General features: G+C 50.8%; 1 protein-coding gene and 1 pseudogene across 1 annotated transcript; one reads left to right on the top strand and one right to left on the bottom strand.

The window, feature by feature from the left end:
- LOC119296860 overlaps positions 1 to 1,943 on the top strand; it is a 3,240-nt pseudogene extending 1,297 nt beyond the window's left edge.
- A 461-nt stretch (positions 1,944 to 2,404) lies between these two features.
- LOC119299093 (protein FAR1-RELATED SEQUENCE 5-like) lies at positions 2,405 to 9,312 on the bottom strand. The gene is made up of 7 exons (XM_037576380.1): positions 9,106 to 9,312; positions 8,961 to 9,047; positions 8,573 to 8,845; positions 7,591 to 7,725; positions 5,398 to 5,448; positions 5,253 to 5,315; positions 2,405 to 5,153 (listed from the first exon to the last, which is right to left on the bottom strand). Exons 1-7 carry the CDS (start codon positions 9,310 to 9,312, stop codon positions 2,940 to 2,942), a joined length of 3,030 nt encoding a protein of 1,009 aa, XP_037432277.1. The 3' UTR covers positions 2,405 to 2,939.
- Between the last annotated feature and the right edge of the window lie 5,018 nt (positions 9,313 to 14,330).

The raw sequence follows: 14,330 nt of genomic DNA, 5'->3' as shown, positions 1-14,330 counted from the left end.
ATTTTTGCCTGGGTGTCAAAAAGTTTCCACTCGTTGTCTCCCCAACCCCCTCATCTGTCTCTCCTCTGCTCGGCCATGGAGGTGGAGGCGGCATGGCATGCCCAAGTCTGCTGCCCCGCCGTCGCGTTCGATGCCGCCCCGGCCACGCAGAGGCGGGCGCGAGCTCCGCCCCGACCACGGGCGCGGGCAAGCTCCGCCACGCCCAGGCGGGCGCGGGCGCGGCAAGCTCCGCGTCTGCTCTGCTCCGCGCGTCCGCCCTTGAGCGCGGCTCCGCTCCCGCTCTGCCGCGCCGATGCCGCACCGATCCGGCCGTCCCCGCTCGCGCGCTGCTCCGCCCCGCGCATCGCCCAGCCGCGCCGGAGAGGCCGTTCCCGACGACGTTGCCGCGCGCGTCGCAGGCCACGTCGGACCACCGTCACGGGCTCGCGTCCGACTTCCTCCACGTCTCCAGCGCGGTCCCGCCCATGCCATTCGTGAGCGACCGCGCCCATCGCAGCAGCGCCTCGCCCTGATCGTTGATGGCGTGGGCGCGCGGCGGGACACAACGCCGCGCGAGGAGCAACCAGGCACCGCGCCGGTCGTGTGCTCGCGCGCCTCCGGCGCCGAGCCGCCCGAGCGGAGCACCTCGACGAGCACCGGCACGGCGCCCGCGCGGACGATGCACGGCGCCCAAGCGGAGCACCTCGACGAGCGTCGTCCGGCCCCGCCTACGCCATGAGGATGGAACCCAGGAGGCAGCGCGACGGCCGGAGACGAGGCCATGCTTAGGGGAGGCGGCGCGACGGCCGGAGACGAGGCCATGCTTCGGGGAGGCGGCGCGACGGCCGGAGACGAGGCCATGGTTCGGGGAAGCGGCGGACGCTAGCGAAGTGCGGGGCTGGGGGCAGCGGCGGCGCTAAGAGGACGCGGGCCGGCGTGGGCGGAGGCGCGGCGAGGCGTGCCGGAGCGCGGGGCTGGGAAGGAGGAGGGGTCGGAGGAGAGGGGCGCGGCGGCTTGGGCGGCGGGGTCGGGGCCTCGTCGGCTTCGAGGGAGCTGCAGCTGGTGCGCTTCAAGGGAGAGAGAGAGGAGGAAGCACGTGGGTGGGCCAGCGAGGAAAAGACAGGGGAGAGGAGGGAGACGCTGGCAGGTGGGGCCATCACCTAAAACGGCGAAATTAGGCCTCCGAGGAGCCCCCGGTGCGCTGGGTGTCGCATGCGGGCGCCGGCGCTGTTTTTTGCTTTTCCCGGCGAAAAACGAGCACTTGGGGCACAAGTAGGACGTTTTTTGTCCGCCGGCATCTAAAAAGTGGCTTGGGGAGGCTTCTTGGGAGCCCTAGTGGAGATGCCCTTATGATGTCCACTTATAAAATTACAAAGGTGCGCCACGTGCGTTTGTTTTCTATTTTTTGAATTCCTTTATGTCTTACAAATATCATCTTTTTTTACTTGCTATTTTGTTTTTGTGCTAGGCTGGGATTGGAGGGCCTATTGTTGATTGTTTTGGGAATTTTATTGGCATGGACTTCTACAGCTTGAAAGAAACTCCGTACCTGCCCAGAAGTATAATCCTGGAAGTCTTGAAGAATTTTGATGCAAAGTATGTTAGTTCTATGAGTACTGTTATTGAACATATTGTTTTAATTGTAATTCTTAACAGATGGCCTGTCCCTAAGCCATGTTGGTGATATCCGTCGTGGCACGAGTGTCTCGACGAGTACCTGGGCAAAGTTCCAGATATGATTCCGTGTGGACCCCAGCCTATGTAACCCTGACAACATATCAAGCGCATGGGTTCTCTTATATATAGGGAGCGGATGAGAATTGGCATCATGTACCATGTTTTAAGTTTCTTATAGATGAGAATTAGCATTCTGTACTATATTTACATAATGCAACCAGTGTGCAATATGATTTTTTCAAGTTGTAGAAATAATAATATTTCATGACTACCGCCATGTTTTTCAAGTTGTATCGCCATGTTTTTTCAAGTTGTATCACTGCACACATGTCAAATGTTTCTTGCATTGGAGCTCCCACATATCGCGCACGCGTGTGTGTATAAAGATAGAAAGAAGCACATGTATGTGTATTATTTCATTGGTTTCAAGATGAACATGTCCCTTTGAAGAAGAACATCTGCGGCACACTTTTTTACAGAATGCACATAGGCATGGTATCACTTTTTTTTAAGGAAAACTTTGTTTTTGCTACTTTAGCTTTTAAAGGTGCAGAACCCATCCAGGCTAAATCACCACGTTATGCACGCAACCACCACACACCCACATGGCTTAAACAACAACGCCTCAGAGAAGCCGTGCAAATCGCCGCGTAGCACCCTCGCCATTGCCAAAACCTTGCGTTCTCAAGAAGTCTTGCAAGAACATAAGCTTCGGAGTTAAAAGACATAGGTGACAGAGAAGCGCGTCTGCACAATCTAATTCTGAAGGACCATGCTTGAAAATTGGACACAAGGCTTTTATCCTTTTTCAGAGCAAAGCAACCAACATGAACAACAAAAACTTTATAGCATATGACCTCACTCAAACAGGTCCAGTTGCCACAAGTCTACAAACCAGCTGACTTTGCCGATGCTTTGTAAACTAATTGACCAGAGTACGAGGAGATGGGATATGGATATTGTCCGGGAACATCGATCTCCTCGACATGAACACGGAGCTACACATGAACTGGGGAAGTAGACCTTCACGTGCATGGAGAGCTATTCATGAAGGCAAAGGATTCTTGATAATCAGTTGCCATGACATTTTCAGACGAGACCAAGTTGTATGATCAAGTGCAGCCAATCCTCCGATGAAAGTCAGTATGATTAGGCCACAGTGAACTGCTGGCACAAATGAACTCAATGAACTGCTGGTGCAAATAAACTCATAAACTCTACCACCAACACATTGACTATCGAGTTCCCCTGAATCTCTAACTTACTAACCTAGACTGGACAAGCTAGCTGGTAGTAATAATCTCCATACAGTTGTCATTGTTGCGAGGATTTTCTCCTTCTGTTGCTAGCAGTTTCTCTTGAATACTGTCGAACTCGAGCATGAATGTGTTGCATTTCGTGCCATCACTGCATATCTTCTTGCTGAGATCGGCCATTTTGCTCATCAACATTTCATATCTCGCTGTACTGTCTGCTTTCTCTAGGCATTTCTCTGTGTACTGCTTTGCCTTCTCTTCCTTGAATTTGTCGGTCCATCTGGGGACGATGTATTGCGCGGGTATTTCGTTGATTCCAAGCTGCGTGAAAAGCCTGAATATGTGGCAGCACAGTAATCTATCTCTGGCAAACTTTGCACATTGGCATATGAATGTGTTGCTGACAGGATCAACAAACACTTCGAAGGCATTTCTATCAAACTCTGGGTTCTCGTAGTTGAAAACCCTCTCCAGTCGGTACACAGACCCTTTCTTTACCACGTGCACGTCGAACGCCGTAGAATGGAGTAGTTCTCTCTGCACTTTCAGGAATATCTGCCTGGTGTAAATAGTAGATGCATGCTTTTCTATTGGCTGCAATGAGAAGCATGAAGGTACAGTTCCTGCTTGCCGTCTATCTTCGTCATCCGTTTTTAGTGTCGTCTTCTGTATCTCCTCGTATCTTTCGATGAACTTCTCTATCCTGTCCTTTGGAAGCACATAGTTTCTGAATAATACGATGTTCATACCTTCACTACGTCCAAGTGATTCGGCAAATGGATAGAAATCTTGTCTGAAATAAACAGGCGCCCAGATTTTCCTTATCCGCCACATGAATTGTAGGTACTCATTTTTACTTGCATCATATCTCTCAATAAGTGAACTCCATCCTTCTTCAAATTCCATTTCCGTCAGTGAGTTGTCAACTAAGCTATCCAGCTCTAATTTTATGTTGCCTCTTGCTGCCATGAAGGCTGCTATCCTTTCATGTGCTTTACCCATTACATCACATTTCCAAAACCTGAGCCTTACCTGTGGCAGGACCTCTGCAATAGCTCTTCCTAGGGGTTCATCCTGGTTTGTAATGATTGATTCTGATATTTTTCCTCCCATCACTTGCAAAAGTGTTTGGAACATCCATTTAAAGGTTTCAGCTTTCCCATCGCGTAGCAGGGCGCATCCTAACAAGAGAGTTCTCCCATGGTTATTTATCCCAATAATGGTAGCAACAGGCAAATTATGCCTATTTGTGGTGTAAGTTGTATCAACCGAGATGAAATCTCCAAAAATATCATAATCCATCCTTGACCTTGCATCAGTCCAGAAAATACTGCGGACTATGTTGTCTTCATCTGTTTGCTTGATGTAGAAAAAACTTGGGTTCCGCAGCTCCAATTCTTTGAAGTGCTTCAACGCACTTTCAACATCTGAGTTTTCTGTTTTCCGTTGTTCTGTACACTGTAAACTGATTGGATCTTTTTTCTTGGATGGTATGTTTTCAGAACTGCTTCTCACAGAACTGACTGGATCTTGTTTCTTGAATGATATATTTCCAAAACTACTTCTCATTCTCCTAAAAATCCTCAGAATTTTATTGGGAGGTATCTTACTTTGCTGCAGAACTTTTAGAAACGACTTTTCCTCACTTGACATGTGTTTCTGGCTCAGGAAAAATCTTGCGAGGGAAGGGTTTGGAGATAGCGGATGGTTGTGCTCATTCCGAACAGTTGCGAACTCCCATTGTCCCTTAGTGAGCTTCACTATCACCTTTGCTTGGCAATTTGTCCTCTCAAAGGAATTTATTTTCCTCTTCCTGTTTGGGTTCCGAGCTGGTGTTGGTTTGCCACTCCTGTTGCACTCTATGTGATACTTCTTTCTCCTGTAATTTGAATTTCGCTTTGCCACAAAACCAGTCAAGAGAGCATAAGTACTATAGAACCCGTTTGCATCTTCGAGGGTTTGAAACTTCATTCCAGGTTCTGGTTTTCTTGCAGCCTCCAATTCCTCAAATTTAGGATAAAAGTATTTCCCTAGTTCACTGTCTGAGTCACTCCCTGAGCTGCTGTCTGAATCACTTTCACTGGGGTTCCTGTTTACCATTTCATTGTTTTCCACATTATCGTGTAGTTGGTTCTGTTCTTTGGCTTGCTGCAGTGAATGGTCGACTGAGTTGGTTTCTTTATCCGCTTCATCTGCTAATATTCCATCTGTATTCTTTTCAATACTATCTGAAGATAGTTCCTGCATGACAATGAATACTTTATGCTAAGGTACTGCAGAATATCATATTGAAATGTCCATACATAAGTGACATAATTATGTTCTGTTTGATCTGCATACCTCATAACTATCACCGGTTGGTTGTGGTCTTTCTTCTGTCATTGATTGTTTCCCAACAGGTTCCTGCATTAGGTATTATTTGTTTCTGATAAATACCAGGCGTGAAGTCATTCTAAGAAATGGTAAAGCTGCTAACTTAAAGTACCTTGCTCAATTCACTTGCAGATGACATTGTTTCCGCAGCATTTTTACTGGCCTGCAAAACAGTGTGAAATACAGTCACCATGTAGTTGTGATAACCTTCGTTGCCAATTTCTCCATATTCTATATATATACTAATTACAGCCTCCCAAGAAATACACGTACTAATAATTGGAGAAAAAGGAAAATATCTGACATTATATCTGTGAGATGGGACCAGTTAGAAGAGCATCTGCAGCCAGGCTCCTCAAAGGGCCCCTATTACTGGACATCAGCCCTATTACTGGACATCAGCATGCTGATGCCAAGTCCGAGGGAGAGGATGGTGAGGAGACAGGACACGAGCGCGCTGATGTGTAACCCAAAGCTTTTGATCACTGGTCACGGGGACGTACTCGGGCAGGTGCGTCGGCCAAAGGGCGTGGTCCGCAGCCGGAGCCGGGATCACGCAGCTCATCGACGAGGCCCGCCAGGATGCCATGGCTGGCCACGTGCATGACGCTCCAGTCGGCCGCGTCGCGCAGATGGCGGCCACGTAGGCGGCGCTAGCGAAGGAGTTTGGATAGGACATTGCAGGCATCGAAACCGGCCACGTCGACTCCGGGAATCTACGGAGAGCCAGAGGAACCACCTAGTCATAGGCATCACCCAGGCCTTGGCGCAGCTGGCGCTCCTCCTCCGGCCACACGTACTCCGCCGGGATCGCTGCCAGGCTTAAACACGTGCCATTGTAGTTCTACTTGGTCCATGGAGCGAGCTTGATGAATGGAATGGATTAATAAGCTGCATATGCATGTGCATTCATACATGTGGAGCCCAACGAACTCCATGGAAGCTGGCCGTCGCATACACTTTGGTCGAGAGACTGGATTCTGTCCACAGATTGAAACGGTTTGAGACCGATTTGTTTGTGTCCAGACCAAACCAGTCTGATCCAATAGTTTATAAATCCAAACCACACCAGATTGCTTTACATTCTCAGCCCATTTAAACCGACCAAACACAATCCAATAGGAAAACCAACCGGAAACTAAAGCTTCAACCCAAACTATTCCCAGGTTTAATACCCGCACACTAAAAAGCACGGATACGGGAACACGGACACGGCGACATGCATACGGGGACACGGGATACAGCATTTTCCAAAAACAGCCCATCGGACACGGCAAGTATATATAAAAAATATGCCATGTAATATAGAGTTAAGAGGAAAAAATAACGAGAAAGAGATCGCCCCATTCAGCAGTACTGGGCCACAAAGAAGATGATCCATTAGTAGTTAGGCCGGCCCAGCTAGTGCCATTTCAAGAGCAACTGGATGCTACAGATTAATCTGCACCGTCAAAACTCAAGCCCTATCTCTCTCTGCCCTAACGCTTTGACCAAGCCGCCACTCTCCTCCCAGCGATGGATCTCTCATCTACCCCACAGCAGCTCTCGCCACCGCCCTCCTCCCAGCGTGCTCCTCTTGCAGCAGCAGCGGCGGCGGTGGCCAGCGCTGCAGCGGGGGATGCAGCAGCAGCAGCACCGCGGTGGCGAGGGCTCAGCAGCACGGCGGCGAGGGCGCAGCAGCAGCAGCGCGGCGGCGGGAGGGTGCTCCAGATCCAGCATTGCCTCGTGTCCCAGCCGTGTCCTCCCTTTTCTTTCTTTCTTTTAATTCCTAATATGGGAAATACGGCGGGATACGCGTATCCCCGGGTGTCCGAGCGTGTCCCCGTGTCCAGCCGTGCCCTCCCTTTTCTTTCTTTTTTTAATTCCTAATATGGGAAATACGGCGGGATACACGTATCCCCGCGTGTCCGAGCGTGTCCCCGTGTCCAGCCATGTCAGCACCGGGACTCGGCAACTTCTGCCGTGTCCATGCTTTGTAGCCCGCACACACTGAAGACTAACTAGGTGCCTACTGGAAACTAGGGTAGCGGTGAGATTACGAAGATGCTCTATGTGCATCGCTGTGAAACGTGAGTGTGTTGCTGCTACCAGAAGAAAAATCTTGTGAATAGGTAAACCAACTACTTAAAATATCTACTTAACGCATTAAAATTTCTGCAAAAAAAAAACTTTTTGGGTTCAAATAAACCAGGACATTTATCATTGTGTTAATTAGATAAACTAGGTTGTGCACTTACGGGTTGGTCACTAGCGTCATTAACCAACTGGCCCACAAAAACACTAAACAGATATGTTCAAGCGGTACCTTTTTCCTATGCAACTCTGGTACAGAGGAACCTTCATCATCAGCTACACGGCATGTCCTTCTCTTTTTTGTGGAATTGTCTGCGGTTTCTGCTCCTGGCTTGTCCAACTCTGTAACCATTCCTGTCATAATAAACTGTAATAATTCCATTAATTGTACTGTACTAGCAAAACACCCATGGGTTGTTATGTAATAATATAGATATTTCTACTGTCGTTGACCCACTAATAGTTCTTTTTACAAACACAGATGCCAAAAGCTTCATGTGGGTTTTAGGAATTAGGACTACGTCGTGGCAAACATAAATGTCTTTCTCCCTGGCTCCCCTTTCCACAACACCTGTGCATCCTACTCCTTCCTACCTGCCATACATCTCCTTCTCCGCCCTCATCTCGCCAGAAGACAAGTACTGACATACATGTGCGATTTATTAAGAAGATGCAACTTTCTCATTTCCACGCCGCTACAAACATTCAGCGTGTTGTCTGCCTTGATTTATAAAGAAATTCATCTCTTCTCTGCTTTCTTGGTCATGCCAATCATGAGCCAAAAAGGCATAATATAGCTCCCAGCAAATTAAAGTGAGGCTCTGTCTGATTTTAGAAACAAAAGAACAAGGAATAGCTGCTACAAGAGTCCATCTTCTTAATCCAACAAACAAGGGAGAAATGTTGCATGGGAGCATCGTTTGATTTAGTACTAGTCAGGATAAGCAACAAACAGGGCACGTCTAGTGAGTAGAATAGAAATCCCCGTTCTTGGAACGACATCTAATACGTTCTTGCTGAACTTCAGCCAGCGAGTTATTTCGCAAATCTAGTAATGTTAAAATGGCATTTTCATAAAATTCAGAAAGTCACCAGACAAAAATCTAGATATAAAATCACATATTCACATGTCAATTTAAGGGTTCAGACCAACACATACAAAAGGGGAATTGATCAGGATTCAATCGAGAGGTGAATTGAAGATTACTACGTACTGGGGGCAGGGTCGCATGAGCCGAGAGGAGCCGCGCGCCTGTGCGGCGGGCTCGACCAGCTCCTCCGCGGCGGAGGGGCCGGAGGGGGGAGGCCGGGGACGACGGCCCGGGGGAGCAGCTACCGGAGGCGGGGGAGGGCGGGAGGGAGGGGGGCGACGCGGCAGAAGAGGCGAAGGGTAGCGCCGCGCCGGCGGCGGCGGCGTGGATGCGGATGGGAGGCGGCGCGGCGTGTGTTTTGGCACAGTGTCTGGTCGAGGCGACGCCTCTCTCAGTCTAGTTTTTTTTTCCAGATAGGTAGCCGCTCTGCCGAGTAGTGGGCCTTTGGTGGATTTCTACTGGGCTGGACTACGATTGACAATGGGCAGCCGGTCCGCTGCCGATCTCGTACTCGCTTGTTGCAGCAGTCAAATGCTGGTTCCAGCAAAACAAAAACTATGCAGCAAAAATCATGGCGGCCACCCAGCACTAGCCTCTCCTGTTGCAGCAAAAAAGAAAGCTGGTTCCAGCAAAACAACAACAAAAAAGCAACTTACCATGGCCACCGCCGTCGCTGCCCACCACCATCCTCGCCGCTTGAAGAAAAACCACTGGCCGGTTCCAGCACCGCACCACATCGGTCGCAGCATGTCCCCCGCGTCACTGCCTGTCCCAGCCTTTTTCGCTGCTGGACGCAACAGCTTCCGCCGCGGGCCGGCCGCTCCACTGCCTTGCATCCACCGGCGCAGCTCACCACGCGCCATGGGTGCATCTCATCACCGGTGGTGTTGCTCTTGGTCAAAGGGGAAAAAGAGTGATGGGGCAGCCCCAACCAATACACAGGAGAAGAAAACAAAAAGAGGAGGGGGTGGCCATGGCCGGCCGCACCGCCTCGCCGGTGGTAGCGGATCTCGTCGGGGAGGCAGGGGGCAAAGTGCAAGCGGCCGACGAAGCAGAGGAGATGAGGTTGTGCGAGACGAAAACTAAACTAGATCTCGTCCCAGTCCGGAGATAAGGTGATGGAAGGGGCGGTGGACGGGTCCCACTTGAGAAACATGCGTGTGACGCCCGCGTGCAACCGACTGAGTTTTCAGCCGACGCACCGGCCACAAACGTTTTCCATTGACAATTTGTTCGAGGTGATCGGCTTAAAAAAGTCAGCTTCTTTCTTAAAAAAAGTCAGCTAGTAAAACGAACTTGTCGGAACAGCACATATAAGTCCTCGGGATCCAAAAGTGTGGACCAAGGTCCTCGTATCTTTGTAAAGGGGTCGTAATACGGTCCTAATCCCCTCTCCTGCATGTATTGCGGTTATGTGGACCGATTTCCTTCACACTCTGTCCTTCATTTCCTTTTTTGTTCTTTCCGTTCTCGTCATTCCTCCTTCTAACATCTCTTCCAGAGTTTCGGGTTTTTTTTTTCTTTGAGGTAATTGGCGGGAGCCTTTTATGCATACGTAAGTTTGTTCATTACAGATAATGGTTCTGATAAGATCAGGAGTCTCATTAACCCAGCATGATCCAACATAATAGTCTGCCGACCTAGCAAGAGTGTGAGCTGCCAAATTACATGACCGATTAACATTGATAAAATTACAAGATATAAACTTTGTAGCCCAGTTCTTAATATCATGGACTATTGCTCCTGTCCAATTTTGATCAAAGCCATCACGATTTTCTGCATACCTCTCTCCCGAGCAACAAATAAAGCTTGATGAAATGCCATGGCTTCTGCAACTTCAAGATTTTGGATTCGAACAAGTAGCCTCTGCTTGCCACTTGCACCATCCCCCGATGATTACGAATCACCACACCAAATCAAGCTCTTGTAGGCTGAGAAAAGATTGTTGCATCCGCGTTGACAAGCATCGATCCTTCCGGCGGCCATTTTTCGTTTGACTTCAAGGGACTCACGCCTGATGGAATTGGTCTAGGAGGATGGGGTTCGGCCATCCAGGCAGTGACCACGTGCTCGATCGCCGTGCTGCTAGCGGTGCAGACAACACACGTCATTGGTTTGAGCATGATGGCGCTACTCCACGAGGGCATCTCCAGCCGTTGGCTTCTCAGGAAAGGCAAAAATCGCCTCCTAGAGGTGCACCGGCGCTAAATCGCGCATTGGGGGCGTGATGCTCCCCAGTCGCGGCCCCCCAAGGGTTTTTAAAATGTTTAAATTCGGCGCAAACACAACGCAAACACTTTCGAGTTCGTTCAAATTTAAACATATTTTACAAAAAAAGGAAAAACTCCCGCGGGCTACCCCCGCCGTCTCCCTCGTCGCCCGCCTCGCCGCCCGCCCACGCGGTTCTACATGCCGAGGAGGCTGTAGAACCGCGTGTAGTCGTCGTCGCTCGGTCCTCGGCATGTAGAACCGCGTGTAGTCGTCATCGCCCGGTCATCCGGTCTTCACTGCGCCGCCCGTGAGGCATCAATGGCGCAGGCTGACCGGCGCGGCAGCTTTGGCATTGATTCGCCGCGGGAAACGAGGCGATGAGGACGACGCCCGCGGCTGTTTCGCGCCAAAACAGTTCGCCCCGGCGTCCCCGGTCGCCCCCCAGCGCGCCGGGTTCGGCCTGGGTCCGCCGACGCTGTTTTCGGCCCAAGCCGGCGAAAATCGGGCTCCTGGGGGCGCGACTGGGCCGATTTTTTGGCGCCGGGCAAAAAAAACGCCTGGGGAGACCTTCCTGGGGCGCAGCTGGAGATGCCCTGAGTCTGTACCATATCTGAAAGATCGCACACAGAGTAGTTTGAGCTCATCGACAAGCTCGCGCACACACCACATGTTTGTGTCCCTCATTTTCACAGGAGCATAGTTAGGTGTGGAGACACGCATCTGCCCAGCCCCGCCCGTTCACATGATTGCTTTGCAATCCACAAAGTCACAGGATTCTGCACGAAGGCACACCAAGTTTTAGATTCAGAAATGTTAACGCCCACACGTGTGGGCGTTTGCACATCGCCCGCACGCCTCCATCACCACTCATTTTGCCACGTATGAATAGATGACATCAGCAGAATTTTTTTTGGTTTTCGGCTTAAAAATGTTGTATCTCCTAAATAAAAAAGCGAACTAAAAATCCGTTTTCACCATTAAATCCGTCTCGACGAGATCTTCAAAACTAGACCCCATGTTGATATGTTTTGACGAAATTCTTTTTTGCCAGAAGTTGCCACGATGTTTACACTGCAGTTGCCATAGGGCTTAAACTAAAGTTGCCATGTGGCAATTTTAGTTTGTAGATCATGGCAATTTTAGTATTTTGATGATGGCAACTCCAGTACTTTGACCATGAAAATTATTTTTTGTATGAAACATGGCAATTTTACATGCATGTATCATGGCAATTTTAGTTTATGGTTCATGGCAAGTCTAGTTTCTTAATTCCTCATTTTATAAATGTCAAAATTTACTTTTAAATGTAGAAGAAAATAGCTGAAACATATCATGGCAACTTCAGTGTAAACATCATGACATTCATATGCAATAGACATGGCAACTTTTAATCCAAAAAAAATTTCATCAAAACATATCAACACGGGATCTAGTTTCGAAGATCTCATCGCGAGGGATTTAATGGTGAAAACGGATTTTCAATTGGATTTTTCGTTTAAGAGATAAAACATTTTAAAAACTGAAAATCCAAAAAGATTCCTACATGCAAGCATGCGATGATGTGGCAATCTGTTTATATTAGAGACGTGTGGTGCGTCTCCCTTCCTGCCACACGTGTGGCAGTTAGCGCGACCCTTTAGATTTTAGTATGTGAAACTTATTGATTTTGTCATTTGTCTGTACTAATTTTCAGCACTTGAAACTTGATGAAAGTTTAAAAACTCATCGAAACATACTCAAAAGTGGTCTTATTTGAAAGCCCTCATCACAAGGAACACGAATATACAAGCGAAATTAGACTTTTGGTCCAAAAAAATATTCAAACCTGAAAGCCCAAAGAAAAATAGGGTTGGTGCCCCCGCCCTTGCGTGCCACAAATCCACGTAGCAAGAAGCGTGGAATCTCAAGGGAGTTCATCATACTGTCCTCCGATGACCAACACCTGCGCACACCCCATCTGCCACGCGACGTAAAACATGACATCCAATTCATGCACTTTCTCTATTCCTAAGTTTTTCCTGTCCTACATTCCAAATGGGCCCTAAGATGTTACAAGTTGATATTTGCTTTGCATTTTCCCCCTCTTTAAGGTTAAATATCTACGAAAAAGGGTTTCCCCGCTTTATAACTAAAGCAATATCGCAGTACATCCGAGAGAACGATACAAACACACACCACCCAACACCGCACACAACACACACCCAGGGCGAGATACAAGGGTGTCGGGCACCAACACACCACTCCAACTACTACAAAGCACACAAAGGATAAGCAAAGGAGCACCGCCTTGAGCCAACAGAGATCACCGAGAACGATACCTAGGAGAGGTGAGAGGCCAACGGCGGAGCGAGGACTCCAAAACGGTGCCTTCAAGAAGGGCACGACCATAGCCGCCACCGTCCAATCACGCAGATCAAGTTTTCACCCGGAGTAATCCGAAGGGAGTGGGAGCACCACGACGGAGCCTGCAAGGAGGAAACGACGTCCACGGACGCCGCCACCGTCGGCCGGGAATAGGCAGGTGATGTACCCCGGTGCACCGATCCAGCTCCGCCAACCTTCCGCAACCATGCCGCCCGAGTGGCCATGACTGCCCTCCTGCACCTGAGCCGCGCAATCTGCCCAAGATCAGCACGCTTCCCACCGCCAGGGTCACCGCCCTGCAACCAGACAGCCCCGAGAACATCAAAGGAGCAAGCTTTGGACAACACAAACCCCAATCACCACCGGAAGCAACAAACCATCCCGCCTCAAGCAACGCCGAGTCAGCGACCAGCAAGCACCGGGGTGAGGAAGCGGGAAGGGAGGAGCGGCACACGCTTGTGCCAAAGACGGGGGCACCACTTCAAGCCCCCATCCCTCCTACTGGCCTTCCCACCCGAAGCACCCGGCTTCGCCTCACCATTGCCCCTGGCACAGACCGGCGAGAGGCCACCGACGGCTGCCCATCCGACGAAGATAGGGGAAAGGGTCGCCGCCACTGCAGCCAAGGAAGGGCCCATGGACCGTCTGCCCGCGCCACACGCCGTCACCCCGTCCGGGACGAAGGCCCGGCCGAACCCCAGGACGCGTACACATTGCCACCATCGCAACCACGCCACCAGCATCGCCACCCCTAAGCACGGCAACGCCAGCCACCCACAGCCCAAGCCACACACGGCCCGCGCCATCATAGGGCAGAGCAAGCAACCGAGCCGCCACCCGCCCGCCTGGATGCGCATCATCCACCGCCGCCGCCACGCCTCCTGCTCCGCTAGCCATGGCCATGGCAGAACCAGACGCCCGTGGCCCAGGTAGCCCGCTGCCCCCGCCGCACGACGGGCCGCCGAAGCCAAATCAAGCAGATCTGGCGGGGTCGTCCTGTGCGTCACCACCAGAGGAAGACACACCGTAGCCGCCGCACGACGAGAGGGCCCCAGGTCACTGCTGCACCGCCGCCACCCAGCACGCCCGCCGCCGCGCTGCCGGGCCCCGCACAGCCCAACGCCCTCCCGCGGCTGCGCCATCCCGCGCCAGCAACTGACCGCGAGGAAGAGGGTGAGATCCCTGCCGCCACCCACGCCGGCCGGGCTTTGGCTGCGGCGCCTCGCGGCGGCGGCGGGAGAGGGAGAGGCCGACGGGGGAGACGAGTGGCGGCGCGCTAGGGTTCCCCCGAGGACGCTCGCAGGAG

This window comes from Triticum dicoccoides, chromosome 5A, assembly GCF_002162155.2.
Source record: "Triticum dicoccoides isolate Atlit2015 ecotype Zavitan chromosome 5A, WEW_v2.0, whole genome shotgun sequence".
NCBI lineage: Eukaryota > Viridiplantae > Streptophyta > Magnoliopsida > Poales > Poaceae > Triticum > Triticum dicoccoides.
Note: the sequence above shows the minus strand (reverse complement) of the source record. Positions and strands in the feature narration are given on the sequence as shown.

Bases quoted from the DNA above. Each gene is read 5' to 3' on its own strand.
- LOC119299093 (XM_037576380.1), bottom strand. From the start codon at position 9,312: ATGGCGCGTGGTGAGCTGCGCCGGTGGATGCAAGGCAGTGGAGCGGCC. The intron at 5,449-7,590 runs GTACCGCTTGAA...ACTGTTTTGCAG, and splicing joins CAGAGTTGCATAGGAAAAAG to GCCAGTAAAAATGCTGCGGA. The intron at 5,316-5,397 runs GTACTTTAAGTT...TACCTAATGCAG, and splicing joins CTGCAAGTGAATTGAGCAAG to GAACCTGTTGGGAAACAATC.